This window comes from Leptinotarsa decemlineata, unplaced genomic scaffold, assembly GCF_025532065.1.
Source record: "Leptinotarsa decemlineata unplaced genomic scaffold, Ldec_3_MD MMD2_tig00026328_RagTag_RagTag, whole genome shotgun sequence".
In the NCBI taxonomy this organism is placed as follows: domain Eukaryota; kingdom Metazoa; phylum Arthropoda; class Insecta; order Coleoptera; family Chrysomelidae; genus Leptinotarsa; species Leptinotarsa decemlineata.
In genome coordinates this window covers 23,962,767-23,984,290 of record NW_027412688.1, presented here as the reverse complement: position 1 = coordinate 23,984,290, position 21,524 = coordinate 23,962,767, and the positions used below count along the sequence as shown (strand labels likewise).

Sequence of the window (21,524 nt, the reverse complement as noted above, 5' to 3'; positions counted from 1 at the left end):
CATCTCGTGGATGAGGTACTATCATTGACTTCAGGTGGATGATGGTCACTATCTTGCACTGATGAGTGGCTAATAAGCCCGAAACCGGTCTGCAAGTGTGCCCGTTCCATAATTGAAGGTCGACTCTTTCAGTTGTATTGCCAATTGCATATGCAGGACATTTTCTGTGAAAATTCCTGCACTGACGCCTGTCGGATATAATCCAACGCCCTTCGTGGTATTAGCCAGGGGAGTAGTTGTTTTCTGATAGGTGTCAGTCCATTAAACCTACTGTGTAGGTATATAGAGACTGGCTGGAACGTTTGAAATTCCATTTACTTTAGATTTGCTCAGGTTATCTGCTAGCTTAGTGAGCATCGAAGAGTTTTTGTGAATCTCTGTTAGAACTTTTCAATTTGGTAATATGAGGGTTCCAAGTTAGATCACTATCCAGAGTTACTCCCAGTAAACTTGTAGAATGAGTTTATATGGCATTTCTAGACGAAAGATGAAGAGACTGTGACTTATCGTTATTGAGTTCGAGTTTATTGGCTGCGAACCATTTTTCGGATGTATTAGCTAAATCTTCGTGAAATCTGCGCAGATTTGATCTCAGTTTACCAGAATAAATTTCTCTTCTAAAGATTTTTCTGAAGCGTTCGACAGACTTGACCATAGTATCCTGCTCAACGAGCTTTCGACTTTTGGGTTATTCAATGACTTAATTACTGTCTTCAAATCGTATTTTTACAACCGTAAGCAGTACGTCCAACTCAATGGCCTCAAGTCTGTCGAATATGTAGCCACTTCTGGTGTACCACAAGGATCAAACTTAGGACCCTACTGTTCAATATTTTCATTAATGATATCGGAGCTGAGATTGACGTCAATTGTCTTTTATACGCAGATGACTTGAAACTCTATCACAATATAACATGTTCTAACGATTGCGAACGTCCCGCCCTGAATTTGAATCGTGTTGCTACATGCTGTCGTAAGAATAATAATCTATCTCTCAGCATATCAAAATCTCACTGAAAACGAATTTGACATTACACAACTACGTCATAAACAATCAAGTTCTGACACACTCACTGATCTATGTATTACTTTTGATTCATTCCTCCCTTTTAATAAACATATTGACACTACTCTGACAGCTGATTATCGCATGTATGGATTCTTAGTTAGAAATACAATAGACTTGGAAAAAGCTGCAATATTGAAATTACTTTATTTCACTTTTGTTCGATCTAGGCTGGAATATACATCTGTTGTGTGGAGTCCCTACTATCAGGTTCATATAAATCAACTAGAAGCCCTACAGAGGCGCTTTCTAAAATATATGTCTTTCAAACTTGAAGGCACGTATCCTACTGTAGGTATACCCTATTATGAATTGCTTGAAACTCACAATTTCTGTAGTCTCGAAGTAAGGCGTAAATATTATTACTTTTTTTTTCAGTTCAAAGTAATAAACAATATCATTACCTGCTCTCAATTGTTACATATGTTGAATTTTTGGGTTTCTAGACGGTCATCTAGGAATAGTGTCACATTTTATCTCAACACTCCGCGTACAAATATAATGAATAAATCTCCAATTTACACAATGTGAGATACCTCTAATTCTGTTAGTCATATCCTAGATATATTCAACTGCCAGATTATACAAATCAAAATACATTTCTTAGCTAACTGACAGTTCTGTTTTAATTTTTTTTTATATAGATTTACAAATTATATTCTGTAAGTTCATATTTGTAAATGCCACTGTTTCTCCCTATTTTGTAAATGGGTTCATCCTGTAGAATAGTGTATGAAATAAATAAATAAATAAGTAAGTGAACGTCGTATCATCTGCAAATGAAATATTTTTCAACGGAGCCATATAGTTATTCAAGTTTTTAGTGTACCTATATTATGAACAACAACGGTCCTGATATTGACCCTTGAGGGACACCATACTCATTGTGTTTGAAATCAGATACGCTTGAAAGCAAATAGCGAAACACGTCTTGTGGTATTTAAACTTTCAAGTGGAAATCTCACATTGAAGTGTGTTTTTGAATACGTTAGTTATTTTTAGTCATAGACATTATCGAATAAACAAAAAAAAGAGCCCATGGTCACCTCAACATTAAATTTTTTGTATCTTTTGTATTTCTCACTATGCCAAGTAAGAAAGTGGGTAGAGTAGAGGTTAATTCGAGCGAAATTTGACAGCTCCATGTTGTATTAGCAAAGGAAGTAATATCATATAGCATGATAATGCAAAACAGCTTAATATTTTTGAATGTTATGTACATGTTCTTGGCTGATATTTCTTCGCTTCTAGTCCGGTCCTGAAAAACTGGGATTGAATGGAATATGATTATCTTCTGTAAATAAGCTGTTTAAATCAAGGTTTACAGCTGATAACTTTCTCTTGTCGTTTTGGAGAAGTGAGAGGCCCGTAGTTGCAGCATCTACAACACTGCTATTTCCCTGAATCCGTCTTACTGAGAAAAATCTTGGACCATTAAATCTTTGCAATCAGTTATACGAGATGTCTATCACTGTCAAGACTGAGAAGAAAATTGGAATCGTTGGCAGGTAAATCTAAAGCAATACTTTTTTATCAATTAGTATACATGTACTGGATAATAATTTGCCAGCATCAACTTAACCTTCAAATGACATTATAATCAGTTCAGTGAACTAGATTAATGCAACAATTCATATCATCTTCAGCGTTATGTAATTATTAGGTTAGAGGTTATTTATATCACGCAGTGGCAGATTGAGAATTATATTTTATAGGGATTCGTTGATGCCCTTATTTTTTTTCAAACCCAACTTTTAAGTTTGTTTTTTACTACGTAACTTCCGTGAAAAGACATACAGCAGGCAAAGCTTTCTTGAGTTGTCTGCTGGTGAAAATGGTGTTTCACGTTAGCTAATTGCCATCCCCATTCGAACTCTAACCCCTCAAAAGTTGTGCGATCGAGGGATTAACGGGACCGTATCATTGCTGAATATTTTACTTCATTGCTTCAATTGGTCTCTTCAATTCATTTGCAATAAACTAGGTGATCATATAACACAAGAAATATGGAAAAATATCCCCGTTTGAAAGGATTGAAGCCTCTTCTACTTTTCTTGCAAGTTTTTTAAATAATAAATATAGTTTAAAAAAACTAAAAACAACTAAAAAAGTTGAAAATATTTTTTTTAGTAAGCTTAAAATAAAAACGAAAGAAAAATACTAGTATTATTGCGACAACACCTACGAGCACTTGATATACAAAAAATATGGTACAATGTGCCCACGTTTTCTTCACAATTTTTCGTTCGTTATTGTTTTAAGCTTATTTAAAAAAAAAAGATTTTTAACTTTTTAGTTCATTGTTTTAGTTCAATGTAAAAGTGTTTTTTAGTTTTTTAAACTATATATATTTTATCTAAACTTTGGGAGCAATCAGCCGTATATTGTTTAGAAAAATGACTATTGATATTTTCCGATTCCGGAGAGGGAGCCTGAAAATCAGCTACCAAGCCTAAGACACCAGGCGCGTAAGGAAGGGTTACAAATAAGGCAGCAGGCGTGCGTGTGAACAAAAAAAAACCTTTTTTCAAATGAAGAAATACATGTGAAGTGAGTTGGAATTATATCAAGGGGGTTACCATATGCCCGCGAATAGATCAAGCAATGATGTCGATATATCAAGGAGGTTACGCACAGCGCCATCTGGCCGAGAATAGATCAAGCAATAATATCGATATATCAGGGAGGTTACGTACAACGCCATCTGCCCGCGAATAGATCAAGCAAGGAGAGTTACCAACAAACATACATACATACGGGTGAAGCTAATAAAAGCGTGTTAATAAAAATATTGGTATGTTTTAATAAGATTGAGATTTTTTCCTGAGGTTAGTAGTTGCTTGAAGAAAATATTGAAAATGAAATCGATATAATTATTGACCAAGGGAATGAATTGTATACCAGTATCTGCATACACTCAATATTTTCTTCTGAAAATAGGTTATTACCGGTAAAAACATTTATGCTAACTAAGTTAGCATCATAAGGAGATGATCACCCGTTCAAACAATTGAGTTTAGTTAGTTCAAAACTTGATTGATACAACGCGTGTTGTATCCATTCTCCACCAGTTCTACGTAGGAAAATTTGGGTATTGAAAAAATTCAGATTCATGTAGAAACATGAATAAAATTTATGGGCTCAGGATGCTCGAGACCATGATTTCAAAAATGTATACAGTATAATGAAAATATGAAATGATGTGAACTTGAAAAATATGTTATAACTGGCAGAAAAAAAATATACTGTGTGCTGAAAAATTAAACTATGATTACTGACAAAATTGAGAGATTGTAGAACAAATCAAATTTGAAATCAAATCGAATTTATTTCAATTTTTTCAGACAATAAGTGAATTGAGTCATAAACATATGTCAAAACCACTATAAATGGTGAAATACACCTAGGCATCAGAATGCCTATTTGTGCTGTATTAATGAGTTAGTGGTAAATCATTTCAATAGGTATATTTTCAGAATATGTTGAGTATATTAGAATTTTCAAATATATGCTTTTTGGTAGCATATTTGAATTCTTTAATTTTTCAGATTGTTTTAAGCTTCATAGGAAGCTGGTTATATAATTTTGACCCGAAAAAATAGTAGGTATGCACTGTACTGTTGACTATCATAAAATAATTGCTATAGAGTTTTGTAGGAGAAATAAAGAATTGTGGAAACATTGTGCTCAAGTATCAAGGAAAACATATGGTGTTATGAAAATATAAATAAATCTAATACTAGTTTGCAGAAAATAGTGAATACAAGGTCTCGCAAAATTTGAAGAACGCATATTTTAACGCTTTTTGTAAACTCATCAGGCAACACCGCATTGATTACCGCATAGGCCTTTTCATCACAATTTTTTGTGTGCGCTTGCGTCAGTATCAGCCATCTTTTTCGTACTGTTTTTTGTAAACAACCTTGGTAAAGAGCCCGCAACTCATGTTTTAAAAATTATAATATAAATTGAAGTTTATTAGTTGTAAAAAAAGTGAGAAAAAAATAAAAGTAGTAAATGAAAATAATCAGAAACAAATTTTTATACTCCATTATAATTATGTTATCTGTACGAAAAGGAACAACAAAACGGTGTAGTTGTGGAGTTTGTAAAAGTGATACACGATACAAATCATTCAAAATCAACACATACTATTTTATAAATTTTCCAAAGCATTGTCTTGAATATCGCAAAAAAAATAATCAAATCATCAAGCAAATTACATATTAATGCCTGTGCAAAATGTGCGATATGTGAATTATGGGTGAAAAAATGTGGCAGGAGTGACCGAGGCTTTAAATCTATTGATGATGTTACCAAGGATACTTATATTTGTTCACTACCTACATTTCATTGGAGAAAGTGATCCAACTGAACTAAACCCTGATCCTTTAAACTATCAGGAATTTCAACATACGTACATTATTCCTTATTGCATTTTTGACTGTAAATTTCACAAATTTCATATATATTATGTTGAATTAAATATTTCTCTCTGATAAAAATTACTAAACATATTCAATCCAGTATTTACATTTTTGTCTAATTAATAATGTCATATGTACAGCCTCAAAATATTAATGGCTTGATTTATTTATTAGTTCCATAAGTAATACTTTTGTCAACTGAAATATATTTTCAATTACATCAAATAAATTGACATATTAATAAGAATAAAACTGCAAATACTAGTTTTTTCATATGTTTTTAGATAGTAAACAAATGCTGATACCTAACATCTCAATCAGCTCACTTTTTTTCCTTTTTGCGGACGCATATGACGTTTTAACCACCTTTTTAATTGTTCACAATTATGAGCCTCAACTGAATTATTAACAAGTGAAGCATCATCAATGGTTTCTTCCAATAATTTATTTGTTTGTAGAGATAATATTCCTTGCCCAGCCATAGTTGATTAAAACAGTACGAATGTTTTGAATTACCGCCATTTCAATATGACAGCTACGCTTGCGCTCGTCTTATGATAAAAAGGCCTATTGACAACTCGAAACACGAACCATCGGTTTACCAGCAGTGGGAATATGGCGCTTTCAGAGCGGTGCCTGTGCGAAAATGGCTATTCACAGTGGATTTGAATCGCTGGAGATTAAATCCATTTGGAAAAACGTTCTCAGGAAGTTTATTCCACATAAACGCAGTTATCCAGAAGAAAGAGTTCTCAAACAGTGAAGTTTGAGGTGTACTGAGTTGACCCTCAAAACGATGAGCAGCCATAGTCCGTCGCGTACTTCTGATATGTACTGCTCTTGGTGGAATTTAATGTGCAAAGTCATTTGAACACTTCCCGTGAAAGTATAATAATAATAATAATGGTCTTTATTGGGTGAAATACAATAAAACATCCAAAAGGCGAAGTTCAAAACTGCAGTGTAGAACACTACAGGTTTGTTCTACCACTTAATCTCTATAGAAGAGTGGCAAATCTCCAACCTTCCTTCGATGTTCCAGGCTATCAAAATTGCACGTGGTGTTCACGTCTCCAATCAGGCGGATGACTCTTTTCTGGATGGAATCCACCAACTTCAGGGTATGTTGGGGGGCAGAGCTCCATACATGAGAACAATACTCCAAAGAAGGTCCCATCTGAGCTTTACAAAGCATCAAAAGTTGCTGAAGTGTGTTCAGTTTTCTGGTTCGGAACAGTGTTCCAAGCTTTTGAGAAGCAGCCTTAGCAATTCTAGCGACATGATTAAGACATATTGGTGTCCATTTTAATCCCCAACAAACTTATTGAAGCAGCAAGCGGAATTGTCTGATCTGACATTATTATATCTGGTACAGAGACATTCATCTTCTTGGATAAAACCGATGTCTGGGTTTTTGTGGTATTGAATTGTACCTGCATGGTTACTTTCACCCCAATTCGGAATCACTTCTAGATCCTCTTTAGGATATCCAACCTCTTGCTGCTGGTGAAGATGTGCTTCCGTAGTCGATGTTCTGGAATTCAAATGGGTTGACGGGACAAGTGTGCTATCGTTGGTTTTTTCGTTGATATACAATAAAAAGAGGGTTGGAGACAATACGGGTCCCTGCGGAACACCAGCGTTGAAGGTAAAAGGGTGAAAGTATTCGAGAGACATCCATCGACAGCCACTTGCAAGGAACGTTCATTCAGGAAGCTGAAGAGCCATACACAAAAATGATCCGACAAGCCATAGCATCGAAGTTTGACCAGCAAACTCTCATGCCACACACGGTCAAAGGCCTTCGAAATATCAAGCGCAACAGCTCTTGATTCACCATGTTCCTCGATCGCGTTATTCCAAATATTGGTGACATACGATAGAAGGTCGCCTGTTGATCTTTGTTTCCGAAAGTCATATTGATAATCGCTCAAGATGTTGAAGCCTTCCAAATATCTGAAGATATGGTGGCTAACGACTTTCTCCATGATTTTTGATTTCACTGATAGCACAGACTCTCACTAAAGATTCATTTTTATATACAATCCTGGATTCGAATGTCGCACAAAGGTAGTCTTAGCTGCCTCCACGGAGATGTCAGTTGTAGCCTTATTATCGATGGAACAAATTTGCCACTGGCTTCTCTTGGGTCGATTACATTCACAACATTCATTGGATAGATATATAGATGAGTTGTTTGGCTGATATTTCTTTTGTGAGCCCCCCTTGTTCTAGGCTTAGGCCTCTTCTGAGATGTAATAGATTTGTTTGTAGCTTTTTTCATTTCACGTTAGTACATATAGAATTGTTAGTGGGTTATACTGCTAAATTTTCCAAAGATGCTTTCATTTCTATGTTGATTCATTGGTGGGGTTCATTTTTCTTTCTTGGGTAGCTGTGAGTGGTTTTTGGAACAGTTTCGTGTTGATGCGACTTCGGACGAAAGATCGGGTCTGATTCCATACTGACGGGTTCTCCACTATCTGATCACTAGAGGGAACTCTTCCAGAATGTCAAGGAATTACTCCGGGCTATCCTCCAGTGGTATCAGACTAAGAAATAGTTTCGATGTAGGTTTATATTTTCGGAACAACACCACAGCCCATTTTCTTAAATAAAATCTTTTTATAATAATTTTGTTTTTATCATGCATTAATATTGAAAAACATTTGACGATACTTGAGAATTTTCCAGTACAAGTAATACTGAATAATTTTCAAAATAAAGTGATTCTAACAGGATATAGAAAAACTAATCGAAACGGCTTTTCTAATTTAGATTATATGTTTATGTTGTGGTTTTTTCGAAAGTAGCAGAAAATTGAAAATAAACCGAACAAATTTATAGGTACTTTAAAACTGTTATAATTCTTGAATCAATTTTTTTTTCAGTGGTCTCATAGGAAGATCATGGGCTATGATTTTCGCAGCTTCCGGATACAAAGCGTGTTTGTACGATATCGAGCCAAAACAAATTGAAGGAGCATTGGCAGATGTTAAAACACAGCTCAAGACTCTTGAAGCAGATGGACTTCTCAGAGGAAATCTTTCAGCTGACCAACAGTTTTCTCTCATTGAGGGTAAATACAGAAATGCGTCAAGCATTTACAGAAAACTTCAAACTACAACTCATGTATCTAACCTAACGCTCTGTTGTGAGATCCTCTTTTAGAAAATTGCGTGAAGAAATCATTATTTTTCAGAACAGAAAACTGAAATCAATTCACAGAATGTTGACTATAATTCGATTGATGAGAAGAAGCTTCATTCATTCTTATACGTTTTCCATAAAACAAATGTATTTTTAAATACTGCCGCGAGGAATCTGAAAATTTCATACACTTACCGTCAATATATTCAGCATATATCTCTCAGCATATACTCGTATTCACCTATTTGACGAGAATAGTATCTCAATGAGATGTTTTCCTAAAATCGACGAATATATATCATCATAATCACTTCTGAATTCATTTTGGAATTGTTGTGAATTGTGGAATTGACCAAAGTTTTCTTGTGCATCTGAAAGTTTGCATTAAGGCTAAAAATTATATTGAATATTTTCTTAATAAACTTCATTCTGCATTTCGATAAATAATCGCATTTTTTCGGGACATAAAATAAAATTTGACAGATAATGAAAATCACATGACAACTAATTTTATGATTGTTTCTATTTCGATTGAATCAGAAATTGATGTACGCGTTTTATTTAAAAAAAATCCCATTTGATGAGGACTTTACTATTGAACTACAATAGTTTAACCTTGTAAAAAAAGGACCTGGAATTTGGTGAACCACTTGGTTGAGTTTTTGCTCTATGTCGTGACAATAATTTTATAACTCACTCAAATTTCAAACAATCGATAACTCCGTGTATAATATTTCTCTGATAATAATAAAAGGCACGAATTTTAAAAATTAGTCACTACTTAAAATTTATGAGCGGACCGCTAAACGTACATTCTCTCCACCTTCACCTCTTTCTTTTTTTCTCCCATAGGTACCACAAACCTTCAAGAAGCAGTAAAAAACGCCAGTATAATACAGGAGTGTGTACCAGAGAGACTCGAACTGAAGAGGAAAGTATGGAAGCAAGTTGATGATGTTGTATCGCCAAATACAATTTTATCTAGTTCCACATCGACTTTCCTTCCATCTTCTTTAAGCGATCACCTCACAAACAAGTTAGTATTATTCTTGATCCTCACAGAAGACGTCATTCCCAAACCCAAATCACAGACGGCTAGATTTAATTTTGAATCTATAGACATTGTTTGGGTAATTCAAAAGACAGAAATTCGTAGTTGTCATTCTATATTGGAACATATTTTCTCCTAACAAATTGTTGAAAATCGTGAATCTTCACTAAAATCGATTTGTTCAAGTTGAACTCTTAAACCAAAGAACAGAGGCGCATGATCCTGACGTCCTAGAACATGAATTTCGTAGAACCAGAACAAACCTTCTATATAGAGGCTGAACTGTTATTATTTGATTTGAATAATTGATGATTGAGGTTAGATAACATTTTTGAACTGACTATAAGGATACGTTACATAACAAAATGGACATGATCAATAGTATTTTCTCGTCTTCATCTCTTCATATATACGATAGGTGGCACAGTGGTCTCCTCAAAATGCCTTCTGATTTAAACAAGTGTTTGAGACTATTTTGGACTGTTTGACATTTTTTGCTTGTACGCATCATGTTTTGCGCTGTTTCCAAACAGTTTCGGATGTTAGAACCAGAACAAACCTTTTTATAATGGACAAGCACACCGAACTCTGATCTCTGATTATGCACTCTATCTAAGTACCCACAAACTTGTCCCATCGATCCCTCTCTCAACATGTTAACGAATATCTCCTGGGTTTAAAAGAAAGAAAAATGTACATATTTGTTCTTATGAGCATATTCTGATTTTTTTGAACTCTGACGCTTTGTTTGACATTTTACTTTTTATGCACGTAGGTTTCGAATCAGTGATCTGTTAGATATTGATAGATTTTGGAGTTTTTTTGACGATGCAATGAAGCAAACGAACAAGACATCCGAGATGAAAGTTTCCTTGAAGTATTTTCTTCTGTTTTGATGTACTTCCCGGTGTTTATTTAAAAATCATGCCTTGACACCTGCACGGTTATCCTGCTTAGAGTTTATAGTTGTAGACTACAACAATGTTTTAAAATATAGATACAAATCCTATATTGTCATATCTACAAATTCCATGTAGTTGAAATGATGCCTTCAAACAGAAAATTAACAGAATAACCTCACTGAGATTTTGTTGTGAGTTTTTTGTGGAGTCTAGCACCTACTCGAATTTACTCAATCCTCAATTTACTCAATTTACCTCCTCTATGAGTCTCTCGTGGATTTCCTCAGGGCGTTGTTACATTCGGTAAGGGACCTTCTGGTCCTGTGCATCTGATTCAATTTCCTCGTACTGCCTCCTCCATGAGTCTCTCAGAGATTATTTCTTCAGAACTCTGTTAAATACCATTTGGGATCTTTTGATCTAATGCATCTGATGAGTTTGCACTTGTGAAGGTTTTTCTAGTTATTTATTTCATCCGAACCAGATGTAAATTTCACTAGATGATTTTTTTGTTTGATTTCTGTCCTTAATGGACTATGTTCTTTGTAAGTAGAAATGGTAGCTCACGGTAATCGTCATATATAAGTCTAAAGCATGCCTTAATCCTCATTTGACTTAATTTTCAGGACTATCTTAGAGGCTCTCCAGTTTGTTTTTCAGAAATTTTGATTAGAATTTAAAGTTTATGTGCCGAAGATCCGAACAACTTTTCTCAACAGACACATTTCATTTCCGAACGTAGTTCGGAAATGAAATGTGTCTGATATGTATTTAGTACCTGATATTACCTTCAGTTATATCATTATTATGTTTTATTCAATTTTTCAAATTATTTTCTAACGTCTTGTATTAACTAGGGTATGTTTATCGCCTGCGTTTATGATATGATGAGTTGTGTGTGATAATAAACCTATAATAAATTTGTGATATTAGTCAATCATTTTTTATGACAGGAATTTGACGAACTTTCTTGTTTGGAATAACTGTTAGCTTTTTCATATTCGAAAACTTAGTCAAAATATTCTTAAACTCTCATCAAACAAATTTTGTTCATCACCTAATTTCAGTTGTATGAACACCTGATGCAAAAGGACTATATTCATATGGATTTTCATGAAGTACTGGCCAATTTCACCACATAGCAGGAGGACCATGTACAAATTTACTTTCATTCTGAATTTTTTCCATTTAAAATATGTACTTGTGATCCAACGCCAGACAGCGCTGCTTCGTCTCACCATGGTATCATCAGTGATCTTAGGCTGAACCACTCAACTATCCTATTAAGGACAAGCCTGAAAGTGGAGGTGATGATATCTTTCTCTACGAAGACGACATTTATGAGATCGATAGAAGACTCAATTCCCGAATATTGAAAAAAAAGTTGGTTCAGCCTAGCACCACAGATGAGTCCTTGGTATTTGAAACAGCACTGGCTGCTGTTGGATCAAAAAACTGCAGTGGAAGATAGAAGACGAATCTCTTTCGGCTTCTATGCTTGGTTTTGCAACAGACTACCTCGGGGAGAGTCTCGTTTATCCTGCGTCGTCACCATCACCTTTATTATGAAAATATTTATAATATGACATGTTCTTAGTTTTCTCTACGACATCTGCGTAACCCAAATCAGTAGTGAAAATATAGTTCATTGACATTTTATTTTTTTTTTCAGAAAAAATTTCATTGTATCTCATCCCGTGAACCCTCCTTATTATGTCCCAGTTATTGAAGTAGTTCCTGCTCCTTGGACTGATCCAGAAGTTGCTAAAAAAACCAGAGCCATTTGGGAGGAGGTAGGTCAGACACCTGTTTCGCTTACGAAAGAAGTACCTGGATTTATTATAAACAGACTTCAGTAAGTACATTTCATTTCTTCTAGCTTGATGTAATCAAAAATTTTTTATTTTCAATTGTCTTAAAAAAATGATTCCAAACAAAAGCTCCTAGCATTAGGCATCAATGGTAACATGTCAAAATGGATAAAGAGTTATTTGGATAATAGAATTCAGTATGTTAAATATGCTGGTTCCATATCATCACAAATTCCTGTAACGTCTGGTGTCCCTCAAGGATCTCATATAGGTCCAATACTCTTCATTCTTTTTGTAAACGATGTGTCGGATGTCATACGCCACAGCTATTATTCAATGTTTGCAGATGATCTCAAACTTTACAGAGTTGTAGTACGAACATATGCTTCATTTAAATATAAATAAATGTTATCAAATAACATTTTCAAGAGCCGTGAAACATATTATTGTATATCCATATAAACTCAAAAACATTAATCTAACGTCGACTAACAGCGTTCGGGACTTGGGAGTGTTCTTTGATAGCAAAGTAACCTTTAAAGGTCATATTGATCACATTACATCTAAATCACTCAAATTATTGTGATTTTTTTCAACGATCTACAGATAAATTTTCTATAAATATCTTTAAAATATTGTACTGTTCCTTGGTACGCTCGGTCTTGGAAAATAATTGCGGATATGGAGTCCTCTATATCAGACAGATATATCTATATGATTGAGAAAGTACAAAACAAATTTCTGAGATCATGTGCATTTAAGCTTGGTTATCTGAGGTCCAACTATGAGTACTCAGACATTCTGTTTCTTTTAAATTTATCTACTTTGGAGCACCGCCGAGCTGAAATTGATCTAAGACTTCTTCATAAAGTTATAAATGGTGATATGAACTGTCCATTTCTAACCCAAATGATCAACTTCAGTGTAAATTCAAGAAGAATCAGAGTGTTGGAGTTGTTTAAAGTTCCTTACCATTCTACAAGTTATGGCATAAATGAAACCATCACAGAATGCTTAGGTTAGCAAATAAGAATAGCAGCTATATTGATCTACTATGAAGAAACTGCTGATTATTATTATTAATAAATAATTGATATTTGTTTTTTTTCTTTTATGATATATTGAATTGTTTATTTTTTCAATCACACTATTTATGTGTTCATTCTATAATGGCAAGTCCGTAAATAAATAAATAAATAAATATTTTATGGGTTTAAGTATCCGTAATGTATCTCTTAGTGAACTTGAAATAGTTACTTCAAGATATTCTATGAACTTGAATTTGAAAGAATGGACTTACTTGGACCTTATAAAGAAACTCATTTTGATGTTTGATTCAACACCTTACGACATGTCTATACATTTTACGTATCAGAAAAAATGAAATTATTGAATTCAAAAAGGTTAACATTTCGATGATCATTCAGTCACGGGAAAAGGGTCAAACTAAATTTTTGAGAGAGAATTCCAGAATAATACGATACACTTTCCCCTCGTCTTCTTATTGTGACTCTTTATTCAAATCTTCCACGGCATTCCTCCATATCAGGGCGGAAATTGAATCAATATTTTTCTCGAATCAGAGTTGTCTACTAGCTCCAGATTCTCAGTTGTGACACATACAGTGTGTAAAAGTCAAATGGAATGAATTCATTATTTCGGTTACTGTACGTACATATTTGAAAAAAACCCGAAACACAACCCCCTTTGAATGACAGGTACAACCACCAATTTTTTAAATGTAAAGTATATAGGTTTGTGATATCGTTCGAAAGGTCTCTTCATTCTCTATTCAAAAATGTTATCGCATTCAAGTTTATTGCAACAATTAAAATAAAATAAATTGAAATCATGTGGTTACCGACATTCGATAAAATACACTCAAAAACTAAAATGTAAATGTAATGAAATATAGAATACGAAAAAGAACTATAGATGTTAACGAAGTAGATGTTCAAAATGTTCACCGCGAACTTCTTGACAACATCCTAATCTCAAATAAAACTGTCCTCTAACATTATTTAACATATCAGGCGCGATCGACCTGATCGCAAGCGTTATTTGTTCTTATAAGTCATTCAAATCTGAAAGTTCAGTTTTGTACACATTGCTCTTTACATATCCTTACAAGAAGAAATCTAATGATGAAAGATCAGTTGATCGCACTGGTCATTCAATCGATCCTCGCCTTCCTATCCACCGATTAGGAAATGTTGTATCGAGGTATTGCCGGACATTAACTTGGTAATGTGGTGGTGCTTCATCTTGCTGAAACCATATCGTATTCACTAGAACTTGAGGGTTTCCTGGATCAGGATATAAATTTGCTAAACTTGGAATGACATCATTTTGAAGTAGTGCCAAATAATTATTGCCATTCAAGTTGCCCTCAATGAAAAAGGGGCCAATGATATGGCTTCCTACAATCCCTACCTTTTGAGGGTATTGCGTTTGTTATTCTCTCATCCAGTGAGGATTTTCCGTTGACCAGTAGTGTCAATTTTGCCGATTAGCATGACCGTTAAGAGACAAAGTACACTCATCAGAAAACATAACGTCTTCTAATTGGATGATATTGTTATCTTATATGTCCATCATATATCGATGCATGGCTAACTATCGATGTATGGCTAACATTGAATGTAGTGGATGGCTGTTTACTCGACGTATGTGGGATTTCCTCAAACTCAAGCATTACGTCTAATTTGAGTTCATCACTCATTTTATTGGTAGCTGCTTTTTTCATCCGCCCCACATGACCAAGCTCGCGAAATTGCTTCTCTATTTTGCTTATTGTTCCTTGAGATATAGGTGGTAAATTAGGAAATTTCTCGTGAAATAGGCGAGCTACTTTCTGTTGTGTTCGGGTTTTATTAACTAACTAACCACCAACCTAACCTAACCAATCATTTGTAAAACTGTTATTTTATGCATTTCCGTTAATCTAACCATTTGTCAGACTTGAAGTTAACGAACTTTAAACTTAAATTGAAATACTGACAACTAATGTTGTAACATACAAAACAAGTTGAAAAGGCGTTTTAAACTTACGTTGCCACGGAAATTATTTAAAGTTTTCAAAGGATACCATCTAAAAAGAACATTGCTATGGGTTTTGCGTACTTTCTTATTATCAATACCTCGACATTAAATAAGTTTTGACTGTATTTTATCGAATTTCGGTAACCACATGATTTTAATCTTAATTGTTGCAATAGACTTGAAAGCGATAACATTTTTGAATAGAAAATGAAGACCTTTCAAACGATATATCACAAGCCTATACTTCCCATTTAAAAAGTTGAACATAATGTGTTCTCGTTGTTATGTAATCGACCACTGCATTATACTAATTTATAAGTCTTACATGAAATCTCTCAAGCTAGCATGCATGCAACCTGGCCTCTAGCTTTTTGAAGTTCCTCACGCAATGTGATCAGATATGTTTAAAAATCTGTTTTTTCGTTAACCAGCTGTCGCACCCCTACGAACGACAACCCTCAGAAGTCAAAACTTGTACGAGCTAAGGATTAACGAGGTCTTACCTTTTTAACGAGTGATTCCTAACACGGGTTGGACGATAGCAGGATATTTTTTGATTTGGAAAAAGTGATGACGTGACATTTCTTTATGTTCAGGAACAAGTTGTTTGTTGAGGACCAATCATGTACAATATATCTTATTCGTTCTGAAGAATCTGACTGTCTAAGACATTACTAACTGATAAATATAATTTCAAATCATCTGCAAATAGTAAAAACTTTGTATACTGTAAACAATTTCCAATGTCATTCACAAATAGATTGAACAATAATGGTCCACAATGTGATCCTTGTGGCACACCGGAAGCTACATTGCTTCAGAAATGTAATTATTAATTAACGTTGTGTAAGGAAGCTTCATATCCAATTCAGTATACCAGTACCAAATATAGAATCTATTTGATTACCTTTCTTCAAGGCATGAAACAAATGGTGTTCATATGTTATAAGATTTGTGTTGTTGTGGATTTATTACATTCTTGCGGGCCCATGTCAGCTGACAAGTTACTGGTTTATACATCAATTTAGGCATTACAGACTGAATGCAAATTCCTCTATAATTTGTAACATTTTCCCAATTGCCTGATTTAAATATAGGTGTAATATAGCTGTTTTTCCAGTAATCTGGAAAATTCCCATTATAGAGAGATAGACTGAAAAGAAACTGTAGTGGTGCAGGTAAAGTACAGATACAGCTCGGTATACCATCAGGCCCATAAGAATACTTGAGCTTTAAGTTATGGACACCATCAAAAACATCAACCAATCCAATATAAATTTTGTTAATATCAACTGTATCTTTATAAGAGTAGTTTGGAAGTATACAGTCTGTGTTAGAATATACTTTTGTGAAGTGTTGGGCAAACAAATTTACAGAATGATCCATTACGCATCATTCGCTTGAAAAGTTTTTTTTTGACGAAAATTGATAAGTAAGTCAAAAACTTCAGTGTAATTTAGCAATATAATTCATGAGTTTTGAAAAAAATAATGCCTGAAAATAAAATATGCTATAGTTTGAGTATTAGTGGCTTTTTAAAAGATTCACTGTGGTCTTGCCAATAATTACAATAATTTTGGTTGTTTTGTACATCACTTTTATACACTTCATCTATTTAGATATGCTATATTGAATGAAACCTGGCACTTGGTAACCGAAGGGGTCCTCAATGTGAGCGATATTGACAAAATCATGTCGGAGGGCTTGGGAATGAGGTATGCCTTCTTGGGAATGCTTGAGACCACACATCTGAATGATCATGGTTTTGTGAATTACTGTAAAAGTTACGCAGACACTATCTATGCTGTGAGCAAGGATTTTAAGCCTACCCCGAAGTTTGAAGGACCACATGTTCTGGAAATTGCGAAACAATTGGAGAAAGATGTTCCTTTGGATAAATTACAGGTAACTTGATAACAAAATACCAGAATTTTTCTTTGTTCTTCTAGAATTTCAGATTATGTATAATAGAGGTGACAATATTGAGAAATCTGAACTCCAAGTTGAACCGCGTCTAAAAATTTTAGTTGTTTGACTTTTTTTGGCTTTGAAGCAATTTTCTAAAACTGGAATGTATGGCTGTCTAGGTCTAACGCTGTAACAGGCTTTATGTGAAGGGGTTGCTGTGGTTTAGTTATGTATGCAGATTTTTAAATCCATGGGCCATATAACAATACCTATTGAAATCAACATGTAGGTTTGAGGTGTCAATGGCTCTGGTTTCACAGTCTTCAAGGTTTGCAATAGCTGAAGAGATCGGGAAATCAATGAGACGTTTTCCACTTGTTTATAGAGTTTTCCTGAAAATATGTGCTGGACAAGCAATGGCTGCTGGGGTTGGGAGTGTCTTAGGTAATTTGGTATTTCGTTTCAAGGACGGACAAGGTTTCGAATACTGGTATATTCGTGAAAAAAATACGTTAAATCTGAAAAGGACGTCTGTTTGTCGGATATTGAAGGATTTCAGGATCTCAATAAAATATGAGTTTCAGATAGATGATGAGGACTGTTCGGCTAGTGGTTGGAGGGTATTTGCTAGAGGTGTGTGACGAATCTAAAGTTTCTGACAATGGAACAGAGATGTTCCATTATCAGTGCCTTTGAATCCCCAACCCACGCCCTTACAAATATCTTTCAAGCGCTAGCTGAACAGTCCTGAACACATGTCTGAATATCCCATCACTTTATTGAAATCCTGATGAAGCTGTAGTTATTTGGAAGATTTGTACTGCCCTTTGTGATTATAAATTGAGGGCTAGCAGCGTTCTCATTAAAAAGAAATACCTCTTTTTTGTAAGACAAGTTGAAACTCGTACAGAAGCCTGGTGCAAGTTCTTTGCCGTATTTTTTGAGAATGATAATAGATTCTCCATTGGGACTAGAAGCTATTTTGATGTTGAGCAGTTTGTTTGTGAGTGGTTCTTTGCTAGAATTCAACTATTGAGTGGTATCCAAATTCAATTTTTTTATCCATGAGTATCAAATCCGAAACTTGTGCTGGTGGTAGAATTTTGGACTTGGACAAGGTGGAACCTCCAGAATGCGAGGTTTCTCCATTTGTTATTTTGAAATATTTATTGAAAATCTGTCACGTAGATTGTCATTTTGAAAACAGGATTGTTTAAATTTTATTTTTACAGGAGAGAAGAAATTGGCGGGACAAGTGTTTGACGAAGTTGAGCCAGCTGAAGAAACAAATGAATAAATTGAAAATTTAATGAATGATATAATTTTGTTGTCTGGGTGGCGTATTAAATTGTTAGATTTCAATAACAGTTTTCTTCCCTTTTTTCCAACCTGTTCCTCTTGATATAGTTTGAATAAAAGATGAATGAAAGGTGAGAATGGGAGCCCTGGAGTAGATTAGACCCAAAAGAAGCACTTTCCTGAAACACGGGAACTATAGTATTCGTGAAAAAAATATTCTGAAGATTTTCTCTCATTTCCACATATCCTGAACAACTGAAGACATCCAATAAATATAGAATAGAATGGAATATTTTACATTGACAGTGCCATTTATTTATATTTTTTGTGATGAACACTATAAAATCAAAGACGTGACACTCAAAAACTGGAATAAACAAAAATGAAAAAATTTTAATAATGAATTTATCAAAAATTTTGAAATCATTTCACAAAATGTTCTAATTTGATTAGTATTCTATACAATTTCCTTAATACGGACCACAACTATCTTATTTGACGAAATAGTTTTGTCATCTGGTACATTCTCCAATAAATTTGGTGAATTGTTAATGAGAAAATCTCCATAAATATCTGCATTTAGTCGCCCATCAAAGGAGCGTGGACCTATGACCATTCTCAATTATGACCCTCCAAACATTTATTGATAATATGTTTTTGTTATCCACTGTTATCTGTCAATAAAGTCATCTATTATCATTATTTACTTCCCTGACCCAATGAGGGGTTTTCGACAAATTTTAGTGGAAGTTGTCTGTTTATCATACCATTACTTTTAAATGCTGAGCCATCACCAAACAAAATGTACTTACCCTCAGAAGTCGAAACTTGTGCGAGCTAAGGATTAACGAGGTCTTACCTTTTAACGTGATTCCTAACACGGGTTGGACGATAGCAAGTGAAAATCGATCGTTCAGAGTAGGGCCAAATTCTATTCAATAAATGTTTACAATAGCAAACTCTGGTATCAAAATCCCTTTCGTAAGAGTTCTTCATGTGAATGAATATTGTATTCATGGAAGTATTACTTATACTCACGTCTTTTGCAATTTGTCGCTCACCAACATGGGGAATTTCAATTGTTGAAAATATCACTTTTTTAAATCGAAAGAGTATATGAAAATAGCTGTTTTGAGGGGGCTTTTTTTTCTCTTCCAGTTTTGTGTCTGAAGTTACTTCTTTACATACCTTATACATCTTTGTGGAGTCAACTGTTTCCTTCCGTTTTTTGGAAGATTCCCACATTTTTTGTAACAAGATGGAGAGGTAGAAGGCCAAAAACGTTCTTACATCACTAGTTTGCTTTCAAATTTTGATAAATTGATGGATGTAGCCGTTACTACGTGGTAAGAAATCATAATGAAGAAAAGCGAATTGAAACTTTTTGCTTTTAACCACTTTTACTTGTAACTAATGTTACTGCAGTTTCATCCTATAAGGACATTTTCAAACTTATACATTAATGTATAAGTTTGATTAAAACTTTCAATACTTTTCTATGAAAAGCAGTCTTTAAGGTATCATGCACCTGCATAGCTTACCGGATTAAATCATGCATACCCAAGATATTTTCAATTTTTGCTGGAAAAAAGGATGACGCCATGATTTAATGAGATCTGATAGTGCTTTAATAAGGTACTTCATTACCTGAAGAAGAGGAATCAATGATAAAGATATTGTCTCTCAGAGTGTTATTATATTATAAATTATACTCAGTGTGTGAATCAAAGTGGCTATTTCAGTTCATCTCCAGTCGAATGTGCTTCAATTGTTAATGAAAAAAAAAAGATCCTTTATTCACAATGAATATGATGTTCTAATAAACGAAAACCTTCTTATACCGTTGATACTCTGGTGAAGAATGAGAGAAAAAAAAAATGAATCTATGGAATCACGAAAACTATCTTCGGGAAGAAAAACTGCCTGTTGGTGAAAATACAAACTTGCAAATATAAGAACAGTACATTTAATTGCATTTTAAGAAAAAATTAACAACTCTCGACAAAATACTGGAAGCCTTGAGAAAAGACTAGAAATGTATGTCTCCAATGACAAGCAGAAATAAATTGTGGAAAACTTCAAAAGAAAATTAACAATTATGAGTTTCGATGTGAGAATGGAAAGATTTATAATCTGGACGAAACTTGGCCTAACGAAGGATATACCATTGGAAGGATGTGGCAAGACATACAAGTACAGCTACTGGACTGAGTCATGGCCGGTGGCAGAAATCTTACATTCATACTTATTGTATTGAGGGAGGGGCTTTTCACTGGCAATGACTCGGCCCGTGATTGGCTTCAAGAAAAAAACATACCATGCTTCTGTCCGATTATCATTGTAAAGTCAATCCCATGGAACTCGTTTGGGCCAAGGATTTCGTTGCAAGAAGAAAAACATTTAAAGAAAAATATGTTGAAATAATCTTGGAAGTGAGTCCTTGAAAAATGTTGATTCCAAAAAATAACGCATATGTATTGAAAGAGGACAACAAATAGAAATTACATCATTTAGTTGAAAAACTTATAGAACCTTCATTCATAATATTCGACAGAGACTCATTTGATGATAACACACCAAACCTTTTGCTTATACCCAACATATTCTTGAATAAGCATGCATATTTATAGTAACATAAATAAACATAGTTATTAGTTTGAACAACTATTTTTTTATTAAATATCCATAGCAACCCCACTACAAGTAATAAAACGATCGAATTATCATAAATTAGGATGTTAGCATTTGGCATTTATTATTCTTTACCATCAGGAAACAGAATAGGTTAGAAATATGATGACAACCATAAAAGGTAAATTATCTCCAAGCAATAAAGAATTTAGCATTATTATAAAACAACTCAACAAA

At 34.2% G+C, this 21,524-nt stretch overlaps 1 protein-coding gene across 1 annotated transcript; it reads left to right on the top strand.

The window, feature by feature from the left end:
- Positions 1-2,358: 2,358 nt before the first annotated feature.
- Positions 2,359-18,722, top strand: Had1 (beta Hydroxy acid dehydrogenase 1). Its single transcript, XM_074182670.1, has 6 exons — positions 2,359-2,574; positions 8,385-8,572; positions 9,496-9,679; positions 12,269-12,451; positions 17,069-17,354; positions 18,590-18,722. Exons 1-6 carry the CDS (start codon positions 2,528-2,530, stop codon positions 18,665-18,667), a joined length of 966 nt encoding a protein of 321 aa, XP_074038771.1. The 5' UTR covers positions 2,359-2,527; the 3' UTR covers positions 18,668-18,722.
- The last annotated feature ends 2,802 nt before the right edge of the window (positions 18,723-21,524 follow it).

What these genes read in the sequence shown, in the direction of transcription:
- Had1 (XM_074182670.1), top strand. Translation starts at nt 2,528, where the DNA reads ATGTCTATCACTGTCAAGACTGAGAAGAAAATTGGAATCGTTGGCAG. An exon ending in ACAGTTTTCTCTCATTGAGG is followed by an intron (nt 8,573 to 9,495) that starts GTAAATACAGAA and finishes TTTCTCCCATAG; the next exon opens with GTACCACAAACCTTCAAGAA. An exon ending in AGCGATCACCTCACAAACAA is followed by an intron (nt 9,680 to 12,268) that starts GTTAGTATTATT and finishes TTTTTTTTTCAG; the next exon opens with AAAAAATTTCATTGTATCTC.